The 14217-nt window shown below is 29.8% G+C and overlaps 1 protein-coding gene across 7 annotated transcripts in view; it reads left to right on the top strand.

The window, feature by feature from the left end:
* The window catches only part of rg (A kinase anchor protein rugose), a 480528-nt gene that overhangs the window by 1357 nt on the left and 464954 nt on the right, over window positions 1-14217 (top strand). For 5 of the 7 annotated variants that reach the window (XM_036366220.2, XM_036366224.2, XM_070110256.1 and 2 more), the window contains exon 2: window positions 2519-3794. In XM_036366220.2, the coding sequence (XP_036222113.2) occupies window positions 3636-3794 (159 nt within the window). In that variant the 5' untranslated portion in view covers window positions 2519-3635. The remainder of the gene's footprint in view (window positions 1-2518; window positions 3795-14217) is intronic. The other 2 variants (XM_070110254.1, XM_070110255.1) reach the window with 1 other exon arrangement.

Below are 14217 nucleotides of genomic sequence, written 5' to 3' on the forward strand. Positions count from 1 at the left end.
TTTAATGCTTTTAACTTGCAATAAACGTGTGCACTTCTCCTCGCCTACAGTTTTTGCCTTTGTGTCGCGTTGGTACACATGTTCAAAAGTACGAACATACGTATTTATCTGTGTACTCACGTCCATATATTTAACAACTGATATTAAATATGTATATACTAGCACTTGTACATACCTGTGTTTATATGTGTGTAAATTTAGTTAATTTATTTGTACGGGTAAAAAGTAGATAATACAAGTCAGAGAATAACTCTTGTCAGCAGTTCGCCTTCTTATTGCACTTAAATATATGTATACATATGTATATCTACATATGAATATTTCATATACATATGTATATGTATGCGTTCATAAGCTCAAAAGAGAAATATTATTTTTATAATAATATGTGATATTTTATCAAGTGTTGAGGTACAGAGGCTCTCACGGTTATAATAAAACTATAACAGTGTGGGATTGAAAAAAAGCAATAAACTGAGTTTTTTTTATAAATGTAGATAAAATGTTATTTTGTGTTAACCGGCATTTCATTAAATATGCTATGTATATATGTGTTAATTGATATATGTGCATAATAATTATATATGTACATATTAAATATTATGAATTTATATATACTTTTGAGTAAAGGTGTGTTATTATAAGCGGCACTTGTAAAGTTAAAATATATAATAATAAATATAAAAGATGAATACATGAAGTTTTTAGTTCCGCAGCTAAATAATATTACAAATAAACATTTTTTATCAAAAATATTTAAAAAGAACGTTGCATACAATACACCATGCATTTAAAATAATATATTACCTGAATTAAATCTATATACATATGTACATACATGTCTATAATAAATATAGCTATGTCTAATTTAAAATCTTAATGTTGTATTGTTTTATAAATGATTCATTCTAATGAAAATAAATTAAACAACTCGTGCTTAGAGTTATTAAAAAAATGTTTTATAAATAATTTATTATAGTTGAAAATAAATTAAACCAATCGTGCTTAAAGTTATGGCATTTAAATGAAATATTTTCAATTGCATACTACGTTTATAAATTAAATATAAATAGCTATATAAGCTAATTACTTTTATTTGAAAATTAGTAAAGGATCACAATTTAATAATTTAATAAAATTCAATCCTAAATTTAATATAGTATTAAGTTTGAAATCTGAAATAAAAGTTTTCCAAAGTTTTTTGAGAAGTTGTAATTTTTAGTTTAAAATATTGTTTTGGAAATTAAGTGGTTAGTTAGAAATTAAAAACTAGCTTAAGGCTAATTTTTTAGATGAACATTTTTTTGTATAAAATAACACATGCTTTCAAAGAATTATTTTTGACTAAACTTCCAATTAGGTCCGATTTTCTTCAATATTTATACAGAGGTTTCTCTTGTGTTTAAAACAATTTCGCATGTGTCTGTTTTGTGAGGAATTTAAAAAAGTGAGAATTTCAATACCCCACGAGCCGTTTTTTTTAATATTTTTCCAAAATATATTTCTCAAAAAAATTTTTCTTTTTCAAAAAAAAAATTGAAATATACATAATTTTATTATTTTTGTTAGCATGTCCTTAGTTATTTTACAAGCAATTCGTTTCTGCATTTGACCGGCGAAAAAAGATATCGTTTAAAAGTTTGTCCAGATTAAAGATCCTTTGCCTCGGTTTAATTATTATAGTTGTAGGATAAAAAAATATATTTCTTTAACAGAAAAGTTGTTTTTAAATGAAGAAAACTTTTTCCGACTTTTTTAATTTTCGCTAAAAAAGACATATGGGTTCTTGTCTTTAATAATAATAACAAATTAAATTATAAAAATATAAAAAAAAAACTTACGCATGTTTGTTTGTGTACTTACATATATTGATGTGCTTTACATTACTTTCTGTTTATTTACTGACATTTTGTAATACGCTTTAAATAAGCGAACATAAAACTTGAGATATTTGGCCTACATTTCACTGCCTACCTTTTTTGTTGTTTTGAAATTCTAGAACATATTGTAAATACCAATTAGTAATACATTTGTGCATAGACACTTTTATATACGTATGTATGTATTTGCATATAAATGCATTGGAGAAATATAGAAGCCATATGCTGTGGCGCTCATTTCGGAAGCAAATACATACATATTTATATAAATAATTAGTTTACAAAATAACTAAAAGAAAATAAATGGAGACAAAATTTTGAAACACAATAATTAATCCAAACTTTCATGCTATAGATAATAAAAATAAAAACAAAAAAATAAAAATTAAAAATAAATAATTTAATAATAGTTTTAAATGTTTATAAAAAAAAAATAAATAGATAAAAAATATTAATAAAAATTTATTAAAAAAGAAAAATAATTAATTAAAAATACTATTAAAAAAATTTGCACAAATAAATACAAAAGTATTTGTTGCATATAACTTGCATTTTGTTAAAATACAATAACTTGTCTGTTTATATAACTTCTATGTGTCCCGAAATAATTTTATATATTTGTTTATATTTCTTTTCAGCACCCTGTGTGATAATGTCTTTGACCGGCTGTCCTTATAATCACTTAATTTGTGTGCATCAAAAAATCCTTTGAATGAAAACATAACAACATACATAATTAGTGTTTAAAATATTGTGCTAATATTAAGTAAAACCCAAACTAACCTAACAATTTCGAAACGTGTTTAAAAACGCAACAACAAAAATTTAAAGCATCCATATATTAAAAAATCTTGTATATATATCTTTAAAATATTTTAAATTCTTTACATATACATACATACCTACTTAAATAAAAGGTACTTAACGTTAATCCCTCCCATTACATAAGCAACTAACCAGTAACTAACTAGCTTGCTGCTTGAAACAGATTCAATGTGCTTGTATTTAAAAATTCAAGTATTACATAAAATCACTAAATTTTAATATAATAAAAATAAATAAAAGGTTCAAAATTGTAAAAATATATGCAAATCGATATATCTTTGCACAACGACCTACATAATAAATACTAAATATATTTATAATAATAAACGCAATTACTTAATCGCAACATTTAAATGTGCTATTAGTGCTTGCAAATAAATTAGTCCAACATATGCGTACTAAAAACGCTCCCACCACTTAATATCAAATCACTTAATCAATCAATCAACGCTTAATTAACTAACGCTGACAGCTTAAGCGTGTTACATACATACATATTACATAATTTCTGTAAAGTTCTGTAAAAAAAAAGAAATCACGAAAAAAACAGCTCAAATCTAATTTTCGTTTAAAGTGTCTATCGAAATCAAATCTCTGTTGTACGTCCTTGCATCCATCCAGCTATCAAACCCCTTGCATTTCAAATGTATTTATGTAATAATATGTAACATATGTTGTGCATTATGTGTGACCCAAATAAATTCAAATTGAAAAGTGTAACCTAATTCCAATTTTATTATTTAGTGTGTCACAAAAAAATTAAAAATTAAAATAAAAAAAAAAATTATTTAATTCAAATATTCGATATATTTGGATTTGTGCAATATCGGTATTTCTGTGCTTAAAATACTCAAACAAAAATTTTGTGTGTGTGTCGTGTAAACTAAATCAAACTGTTCTAAATACTAAATTAATAATAAAACTGACAAAATGGCGGACATAATACGTCCGCCGTTTAGTGATATTAAGCGGCCAGACGAGATCGTCAGGATGACCACCGCCGACAATTTGAAGTTCGCCGTACTCATCGGCCTGATCGAGGTTGGTCAGGTGACCAATCGGGAGGTCGTCAACACTGTTCTACATTTGGTAAGTGTATGCTGTATTTTTTGGTTAATTAGAATTAAGAGATTTTCTGAAAAATTTAAATTATTAATGTTGGAAAATTTAGAAAAGAACAAATAATAATTATCTCAGTCAGGCTTCTGTGATATTTTATAAATTAGCTTGATTTTTTAAAGTTTATGTGTAATATATGTCTTTCAAAAATATCATTACGAGTATATTACAAGTTGATTTGAAGATATTTTGTGTTCAAAAAAAGGCCGTAGACAACAATAGACTTAAGCAACGAACTAGATTTTATTTTTAATTAAAAACAAGCAAAAACGTCCACTTCAACTGCAACGAAACTATACTACCCTTCACAGGTGTATTTCTTATAGTATGAAGGAGTATATAAAGATCTTTAGATTATACGAAGGCTTGATTTGTATGGTAGCTATATGCTACAGTGTTCTGATCTGAACAAGTTGTTCGGATACTATAGCGCTGCCTTGGATTATAATCTGTGCCAGATTTCGTACAGATATCTAGTCCAATAGAAAAGTTTTCTTTTGAAAGACTAGATTATTGGCGATTGATGGACTTGTACGCATATATACAGACAGACCGGACGATATACAGACAAACCGACTCAACTCGTCACGCTGATCGTCTAATCTAAAACCTATGAAAAAGCTTTACACAAAAGTAAATTTTTATTTCATTTAAGTAATATTTTCTAATCGGATATTAGGTTTAGGTGCTATTGAAGCGTTTACTGTAAGTGTTTTGTTGAAATTTTAAAATATATATATACTTACTTCTAATTTTATTAGATTGCTTATTTTTTGAAATCAAAATACAGTCTCTCAGAATAGCACTAAGACCTTTCACCCATAATTTCTTGGCTCAAAATAAAATTATCTACGTACTCGATAAGATTCTTTGAACATTGCCACTGTATTTGATCTGCTCCTTGGTAAAAAGTTTAAGCCTAAAAAAATAATTTCGTTTCGGGTCGAGTTCAAGAATGTGTATGTTCTGAAGTAATCTCTCATACGTTCAGAGGTGGTTTAAAACTGTATAACAGTGCTGCCAGAAATGAAGATTTTCTGTTAAAATTAATATATATATATTCAAAAGTATTGATAAAAGTAATTTGGGAAGCTGAAGACAGCTCCCGTAGATTTTCTAAAATACAACATGGTGTCTGTTTGAAAATCTTCTGCTGTTTTTCTACTATCTTGTCGAATGAATTCTTCCCTATTATGTCTCTATTTGACTTAAGAGGGTTTTCTAGTCTAGTAATAAAATAAATCAATTTTTTTTATATTTTGGAAGTTTAAATATTCAGGAATATATCTAAAAGAGGATATAGGTAATTTGGTGACCCCGCATTTAAACTGTTTCGGCCGGAATTGAAACCTCAAACGCGTTTTTCTTGAAACTTTTTTTTCAAAACGATACCCACGATTTCTCAGGTTGTACTTGATATATTGAACTGACATTTTAGGAGAGTCTTTTTAAAGATCTATCTATGTCTGGAATTTTCCAAATCGCCAAGTTTTTAATATTCTTAAAAAATTTTAAAAATTCAAAAAAAGAGAAGGAAGAAAAATTCAAACATTTTTTTTTGTTCAGGCAGCCGCTGTTTCGTGAAAAAAACTTTTTTCCAAATTTTCCGTAGTTCCAGACATTGCAAGGAGTGTTGAAATCGTGCATATGGCCAGCCAATTTTTTGAGACCCTCCACTTCATTAGCTGCTAATTTTGAAACTTTTTTATTTTGTGATTTTTTCCTGTAGTCTTGTAATTTCAATAAATAACTGTTAAAAAATGGATAGTTAAAGGCAAATAATAGCCTTTTTTACGACACTTCCAAAATTACCCGAAATTCATGGCTCTAGACTAGAATACACCCTTAAGAGGTTATATCCACTTGCAAGTCGGCAAAACGCGTGTTTTGTGCATTTTTTGAAGAGATTTTTTTATCTAATATATAAATATAAAAATGTACATTTGCGGAATTTAATAGACTTTATTGATTAAAATTTTATTTTTCAAAAATTTTGGGATTTCGTTGTTCCCGTAGGAGAACTCCAGTAGAACATACGATGAAAGGTGTCTGGCGTTGAAGAAAATTTTTCTGCTTAAAAATATCTCAAGTCCGAAATATATATATATATTATCACTATAATGACTACATGTAATGATCGTAGGACTAGTCATAATTTTGACTTTTGACAAAATGGTGGCTTTAAAAATAGTAATTTTTTTTGACAAAATTTACATTTCAGAGTGGCTTGAAAATCGAAAATATTCTTATAAATACGCTCATGTCTCCGAAACTATTTGCGGGATCACATCAAATTTTCGGAGAATATTCTCAAATAATAAATCAATTTTAACAAATAAGGCATCATAAGGAAATTAAAAATGTAAAATATGTATTTTATAACCTTCTACTATTTGAAGCCACATTTAGTTAAGCAGAAATGCCAATTATATGTTATTGTGACTGAAACTAAAATCTACATTAAATGTCCGCGACGAATCCTGCTGCTAAACTAGTTTTGTGGACAAGTGTATTTTTGCCATTCCGTCGAGCCAAAAACTCATTATTTGTTTTATCGTAAGTATGGATGTATGTATTTACATTTGCGTGGATATTTACGCAGCCAAAAGGGATGTACTTGTGCAAATGCCAGTTTCACTTTCAATTAAATTGAAAAACTCGATCGGCAAACAAGTTTAACAACGAAATTCCAGAGTCAGCCAGACAAACAAGTACGTGCACAACCTGAGGGAACCAGTTACATACACGCGTATGTATCACATGTACTAAGCACGAATAGGAATTGTGGTTGAAATACACTTGCATATTTAATGTTTTTAAGTACCATATATAAATATGTACATACATACTCAAATAAAAAAAATATAAATTAATATATTATACCAATATGAACGGCGTTGAAAAGTATTTACTTTTTTACTTTCAAGTAAATTTTTGCCCGTATGCCTGTTTTGGATTTGCCAAACTTTAAATAGTGGCGGAAAGAACAAACTGCTATAAATGAAATAGACTTGCATAATCAAAATGAGTTCAAATAGCAAGCGGTTATAGCATTTTTATGAGGTATCCATCTCTATTCCATTGATTGTAACTGGATAATTTTGTTGCTGCTTTAAAATAGAACTTCTTTAATAGAGAAAGGAGCTCAAAAAAGTTTAACAGTTATATTTTTTCAGTTTCATTTTGGTATAAACCCTTATTTATAAATATGAAAAAATCTGGACTCATTCGAACAGTTTTGCCTTCTTGCATGTATATACTGCATAGTTTTGTAAACCTAGATCAGCTGTCAAAAAATCAAAAAACTCAGTCATATTTCTTTACTAATTTGTACTGTTATAATTATTAAAGAAAAAAAAATTACAATGTTCAATAAAAAGTCACTTTTCGCAGAGTAAGTAAAAAAAAATAATAAAGTGTCTAAATATTTCCCTCATTACCATAAAACTACCGCATTTGCATATATGGTTTTATACCATATGCACGTGATCATTTCATATTGTGTATATACTATAATCGATACGCATATATTTATATTCAGCAGTGCACTGGATTTTTCGACATTTATAGAAAATCTATTTTTATAACATTTTGCACATTAGCCTATAAATAAGCGCATAAATTTGCACTATAAGTTCTTCCAAATAAAAATGAGAAACATTACTATGAAATAAATATGAAATAAATATGCTGCAATTTATAGTTTAAAAATAGTATTGGCAAGTAAACACAAGAAAAAAACGGTTACTTCGGTAGCACCTAAGCTAGAACACCCTTCATAAATAAAAAAAATGTTCATACAAGAACTGGACTCCGATTGATCAGTTTGTATGACAGCTATATACCTACAATAGTGTTCCGCTCAGAACAATTTTTCGAAGATTGTATTGTTGCCTTAGACAATAGTCCATGCCAAATTTCGTGTAGATATCTAGTGCAATGAAAAAGTTTTTCATACAAATACTTGATTCCGATCGTTCCGTTTGTATGACAGCTGTATGCTATAGTGGTCAGATATCGGCGGTTCTGACAAATAAGCAGCTTTTTAGGGAGAAAAGGACGTGTGAAAAACTACAGTTTGATATCTTAAAAATTGCGGGACTAGTTCGCGTATATACAGACAGATAGACTTTTTTTCTGGTTGTTATAAACTTCGTGACAAACTTAATATATCCTGTTCAGGGTATAAAGAGCTAAGTTGTACGGGAAGTTGAACATATGTTTTTTAGCCCGTACACAATCAGAGGGAATATGTAGTACTATTATATAATTAATATATAGAATTATTCAAGTTAACCGGCAAAAGTGTCGCTTCAAATATTAGATGTCACTTAAAGCTTACATTGAAAATGACTTCAAAGTAAAAATTAAACAATTGTTAAGTGACACCTCTCAAAGGCAGCTAAGTATGCCTAATTGAGATTAGATGTCTCTGATAGTCAAATTAGAGCCTACAATGTTAATACTAAATAATGTTTCAAAATCATAGACAGTTTTCGTGTCAAAATTTTTTTCTAAAGTTGAGTATTTCTGGTCGAGCAGCAAACGTTAAAATAAAATAGTTTTAAAACATTATTTCTGTATTGATTTCAAAACATCACCCAAGAAGTTGTAGTCACGAACTCAATTTTCAATTTCCACGACAACAGATAGGAAAATATTTTTTCAATTATTAATTTTTTATTAGTGTTTAACAGAAGTTGCGTTTCTTTGTAAGCGAGTGCGGAAAGAAGGTTGAACTTGATTGAATTTTTTCTGGAGGTATTTAACAACACTGAAAATGTTTTATCTATCAATTTCATTTGTAGTATTTTTGTTGAAGCTTTTGTATAAATTATTGAACGATTTTTTTATAAAAACCCAATTAAGCAAATTGTTAAGGAATAAATAAGTTGTTAGTTGTGTGAAATATCTATATATATTTCAGGGGTGATGTCCATACAGATTACGGATAACCGAAGTATTTTAAGGAGTTATATCCGCTTCTGAATTTTATTTGTCTATGTATCGAATACGCATATTGTATTTAAGAATATTATTGACAAAATTGAGAATTTTTTATCTTCTCTCGAAACTCTGTTTTCAGAGTCGGTGAAGGAAAATTCTCCGAAACAGTTTGACCGATCAGCTTGAAAATTTCACATGGTCGAAATAAGATTTGTGATAATAAATTCTAGTTTTAAGTCATTCTGAAATGTACATTTTTTCACAAACAAACACTTTTTTTAGAAAGCCGCCATTTTGTTAAAGGTTTCAATTTTGACTACTCTGTCGATCATTATCTGTATTAATCTATTGTAAAAATATATTTTTTTTGGATTCGAGATAATTTTAAGCAGAAAAATCTTGCTTGCTCCTATTTTCGAAGGTCGTTCTGAACATCGGCTACGGGTTTCAGCAGATTCAAGAGAATCCTCAAATTCAAAATGAATTGTCGTTTATTAAAATACATTAATTTCTGTAAATTTACAGTATTTGTTTTTATTTAAACGAAAACGAAGTATATACGATATATTCCAAGTACTTTTTTAAACCTGTAAAACTGTAAGAATGTTTTGCTTTGTTGTTTTTATTTTATTAATCTTGACCGCTATTCTTTAAGTTAGAGTTAGGTGCGATTTTGTGTTCTTTTTTAAAAGTACACTTTAGGATCTTAAAAATATTATCCAATTTGAAAATTAGTGAAATGCCCTTTATAGTTCTCTATGGTGTCGAAGCGTTTGAGTCAGTCAGCTTCAGCACGTAAAACTGAAATGCGATTTCAACAACACGTCATTGGAAAATTTAATTGTGGCTTCAGTAGCATTCTCTAGAAAATAATTTTAATAAAAAAAAAAACAATTATAGTTTTTTATTTATAAATAATTCACTTCCTGTTCTTTACAAGTTCGTCATTGTGCAAAAAATGTATGGAAGCCTAAAACGCACTTTTTTATTTGAAAGTTTAATGGAGATTACGTTCTCATCTTTTATTATGTCTCAGATAGCACGAGTGGCTAGGGTCACAATCGCCCATGCGGAGCTTTTTGAAAAATCCGACACCGAAGATTACCCCAGTAACCGTCACTTTGTATACACATGTCAATTAAAAAAAAAATTTTAAGAGCCCGAATATATGTATATTTAATAAAGCCTGAAAGAAAGGAATTGTGGGCATTTTTCCTACGCCCGAAATAAATTTAAAAAGTTAGGTCTTAGGGCTCGATACAAATGCCTTAAGGGGTTACATGGGTTTCGTCAAGCAAAAAACGCCCTATTTTGAATAATTTTTTTTCATATTTTATTCAAACCTTTTATTATTCTTTTTTATTATTTGATAAAGATTTTGTGAAATTTTCAAAGGAAAATATTCAAAACTCGGTCATTACATCATTTACGGCAGTCTCTCGGAAGAAAGGTGCTTCCGTGTTGACAGCAGAACTTCTGACAGGATCATCAAAAGTAAAAAAAAAACAAATCGTGTTTGAACTAAGACCATTAAGTAGGTATTGGACGGAGAAAAAACAAATAAAATGACAATTGTATTTTTGGCAGACGTTTTTACAAAACAATGAAAATTTTGGTGAAAACTTCTCGATGTTTTTTGTTTTTTAAATAGTTGTAATTGAACAAAAAAAATCCTTCGTTCAAGATCTTGTAAATAACAGCTCAAAGACCTGTGTAAAATTTCATTAATATCGGTTTAGTAGTTCGCAAGAAATCTTGACAACCGACTTTGAAATCTTGAGATTATTTTGCTTAAAAATTTGATATCGTATGCAAAAAGCTGTAAGAACTTGAACTTGGAAGATACTCGAATGCCAGCGACTCTAAAAGTTCTCACTTACTTTATAAATATTTATTGTTTATACATTTTTTCCTTCTATCAATTTTGTGTTTTATCTCTGGCTACACTCTTTCTATATTTACATACATCCGACGTCTTCTTTATGGCTATCTGTGTTTTGTGCATAAACTGCAAGGTAATCATATTTTTTAAATCCACATGCTTGCACTTGCCTCTGTAAATATATGTATGTATGTACGAGTATATTCAATTTGACATACATGAAAACAAAATATGGTGAAAAAATCACTTTGCTGTGTTTGCCTATCCAAGTGAAATACGACGTCAAATTCTTTGTTGGCCGCTTCCATCATCAGCACTCGTTTATGTTATCATTCTTTGACATTACGCTTTGATTTGGATATTCTCCCCACATGTTTGTTATCAGCATTCCACACATACTATATATGCATGTAGCTATATAGACCGGCCGGTTTTTATATATCTTTCTGTCTTCATGTGGTTTTGGTATTTCCCTTACCTTCTCCCTTCTTTTGCCCCTTTGCTGCATCAGCTTTTTGCCGCAGCGCCTTGCGTGTTTATTGTAGCGTGATCGGTCACCACCGCGTTTTTTCTTGTTTTTGTGTGTTTTTCATATACTCGTATTCGCCGATATTTCTCTGCATATTCATTTTGGCGGCATATCCATATTCGTATGCGTAATCGCTTACGTTGCTTTATCGCGCATTATTTGCTTAACCATTTCTATGGAAAAAAGAGCGTTTATGTGTATTCTGTAGTGTTGTCAGGTGCTAATGAAGTCATAGCAGTTTACATATAATATGTAGGCATTAAGATAGTTTTGTGACGAATACTATTCTTCGTGTGGCCTATCTAACCTTTTGATATGCTCATTGTAGATCAAAAAACGTGTAACAGTAGATATCCTAATTCACAATCTTGTTTAAAATTTCAATAAAACCAAAACTCTCTAAGGGTTTAAAGAGCCGTAAGTAACGCGTTTGAGATATATAGTTCCATTCAGGAGTCAAAACTTATAAATACCATATTTTCACTACTTGAGTACATTGTATTAAATATATTACCGGATAATCCTCAAATTTTATAGTCCACCAAAGCCTGCTTTCTCAAACAAGAGTAATTCTACTTTGTACCAAGTGGGTTAATTGGTCTCGGTTTTAGGCTGTTTTAGTTAACAGTGTTTTAACAGGCAACACATAATCCTTGGTTTTCGTCAGACCTATTAACTTCTTTTTTTTGAACAAAGCACAACAAAAACATTAACTTCGGTTGCACCGAAGCTAGAATATATGCACCCTTCACAAATTCACAGTTTCCGTACAAGGACTTGATTATGATCGGTTAGTATGAGTAATATCGGCGGTTGTGACAAATGAGAAGCTTCTTGGGAAGATAAGTACATGTGCACTATTTCAGATCAATATCTCAAAAACTGAGGGACTAGTTCATGAATAGAGACAGACAGATGGAGATTGGCTCAGCTCACGCTGCTCATTTATATAAATATTTTATAGGGTCTCGAAGTTTTCTTCTGGGTGTTACAAACTTCGAGGCAAACTTAATATATCCTTTTCATGGTATAAAAATTAACAGCTTGGAGCTTAAATACAAGCTAAGCTGGTAAGAAGGTTCATATCCCGAATTTATCAATTCTACCAGCTTAGCTTCATTTAAAGAGTTCATATACTTAGTTTCTGAATCTAAGTTTTTGTCAAGTGGAGCTCATTTACCAGCTTAGCTTGATTAAAAAGTCCATGTACTGAATTTGATTTTTTGTTAAGTGAAGTTCAGATACCAGCTTAGTACGGTTTGGAGATTCATAACCTGAAATTTTGCCTACAATATGAACTAGTACAACTGCATACAACACTCTACTAATAAATCTTAACCAATAATGATTTTTAATCCGTATTTAGCCAAAGATTTACTTTTCTCTAAAGTTTTTCCCCTCTTGAAATGTTTTCAAATCACCTATATGTGGAACACCCCATTTAAAAGAATTGACTTTAAAAGAATATAATAATATACTCGTTCATACATGCACACATATGTATCTACATTGATACATTTTTACATTCGTTTATACTGTATTTGCACATTTCCAACCCTCCGTTCTCCGTTCTCGGTTCTCGAGGGGCGTGTGTCGGCTGTTTCGTTGCTTTTAGCTGCGGTTGACGTGAAACACAAAAGTACAATTTTCAATTAAGCTTACTCTTCACCATCATAAGTAAATATGACGCTGAAGTGGTGAAGTAAAGGTAGAAAATTATCTGAACAGCAACAGATAAGAGGAAAAGAGATTCGCTGTAAGAGCAGCAATGTATGGATGTCAGTTACTTCAAATGAACGGAAGTGATGTTAAGACTTTATATAAACATGATAAATTGTTCCGACAGAATATTACTCGATTTTTTTATTTCGAATAAAAACACAGTGATTGTAGGTTAGGTTTGTTGGTTTTAAGGGGTATAGGTTGGGAATAAACGCTACAAATATATTTAATTATGCCCCAACCTATATTCGAGTAAAATCAAAAGTTGTAGAAATTATGTTTTTATTTTACTTTATCATCCTTTAAACAATCGCAATAATTAATATTTTAATTTTTGTTTTTAAAGACATGAACATGGACAGGTTACATGGGTTACCTCGAGTAAAAAACGGCCTATTTTCAATTTTTTTTTTCATAAAATATGGCAAACGTTTTTAGGACGTCCGAAAAAAAATGACTGTCAATGAGGAAGATTTTTCCAAAAAAAATTATGATACTATAAATGAATCTAGGTAAAGATCGAAGACAAAAAAATTTGATTTTTGATAAAATGGGAACTTCCTAAAAAAGTTTACAATTTAGAGCGTCTTAAAAGTCAAAAACATTACAAATCTTATAATTTTGATTGTTACCTGACAACTGTATCTAAGAAGGTCGTGTGCAAATTTCAAGTTGATCGGTTCAGTTATTTAGGAGAAATCTTCTTCCCGAATCTGAAAACTGCGATTCGACAAAAACGCGTTTAAAATTTAGACAGCCTATTTCACTAAGTTAAAACATTCTGACAAGTATGCCATATCTCCGAAACTATTTTTCCAGATCAACTTCAAATTTTCAGCGAATATTCTCAATTATAGTATGTACTCGCATATTCGATATAAACATGCAAAACAAAACATCAAAACATGGATATATAAGTTCAGTAGTTTTGTAACAGCTATTTTGCCGAAGGTTTCAGAGGTATTAATGATCCTGTACGGTTTTTTCAGTATGTCATTAATCATCAATCTTATTAGAACAACTCGTTAATGCCTCAACCTTCTAAAATATGTATGGCGGAAAACATTTAAGAGGTGATGACACGATCCGTCTAAAAATGCATTATAATACGGAAGAAATCAACAAAATGCGTCCTCATACCAAAGGCCTATCTCTTAACTACCCTAAATATGAGCATACATATGTATACCTCTCTCACTATCAACCACGTGGTTACGGTCACCACTTGAAACTAAAATTTATTTTTCGCTCTCAACATGATACTTGGCACGTGTCTGTTCCATACATTGATGACATTTTAAATCACTTCTCGG

The sequence above is a fragment of the Bactrocera oleae genome, chromosome 5 (assembly GCF_042242935.1).
Source record: "Bactrocera oleae isolate idBacOlea1 chromosome 5, idBacOlea1, whole genome shotgun sequence".
Taxonomy (NCBI): Eukaryota; Metazoa; Arthropoda; class Insecta; order Diptera; family Tephritidae; genus Bactrocera; species Bactrocera oleae.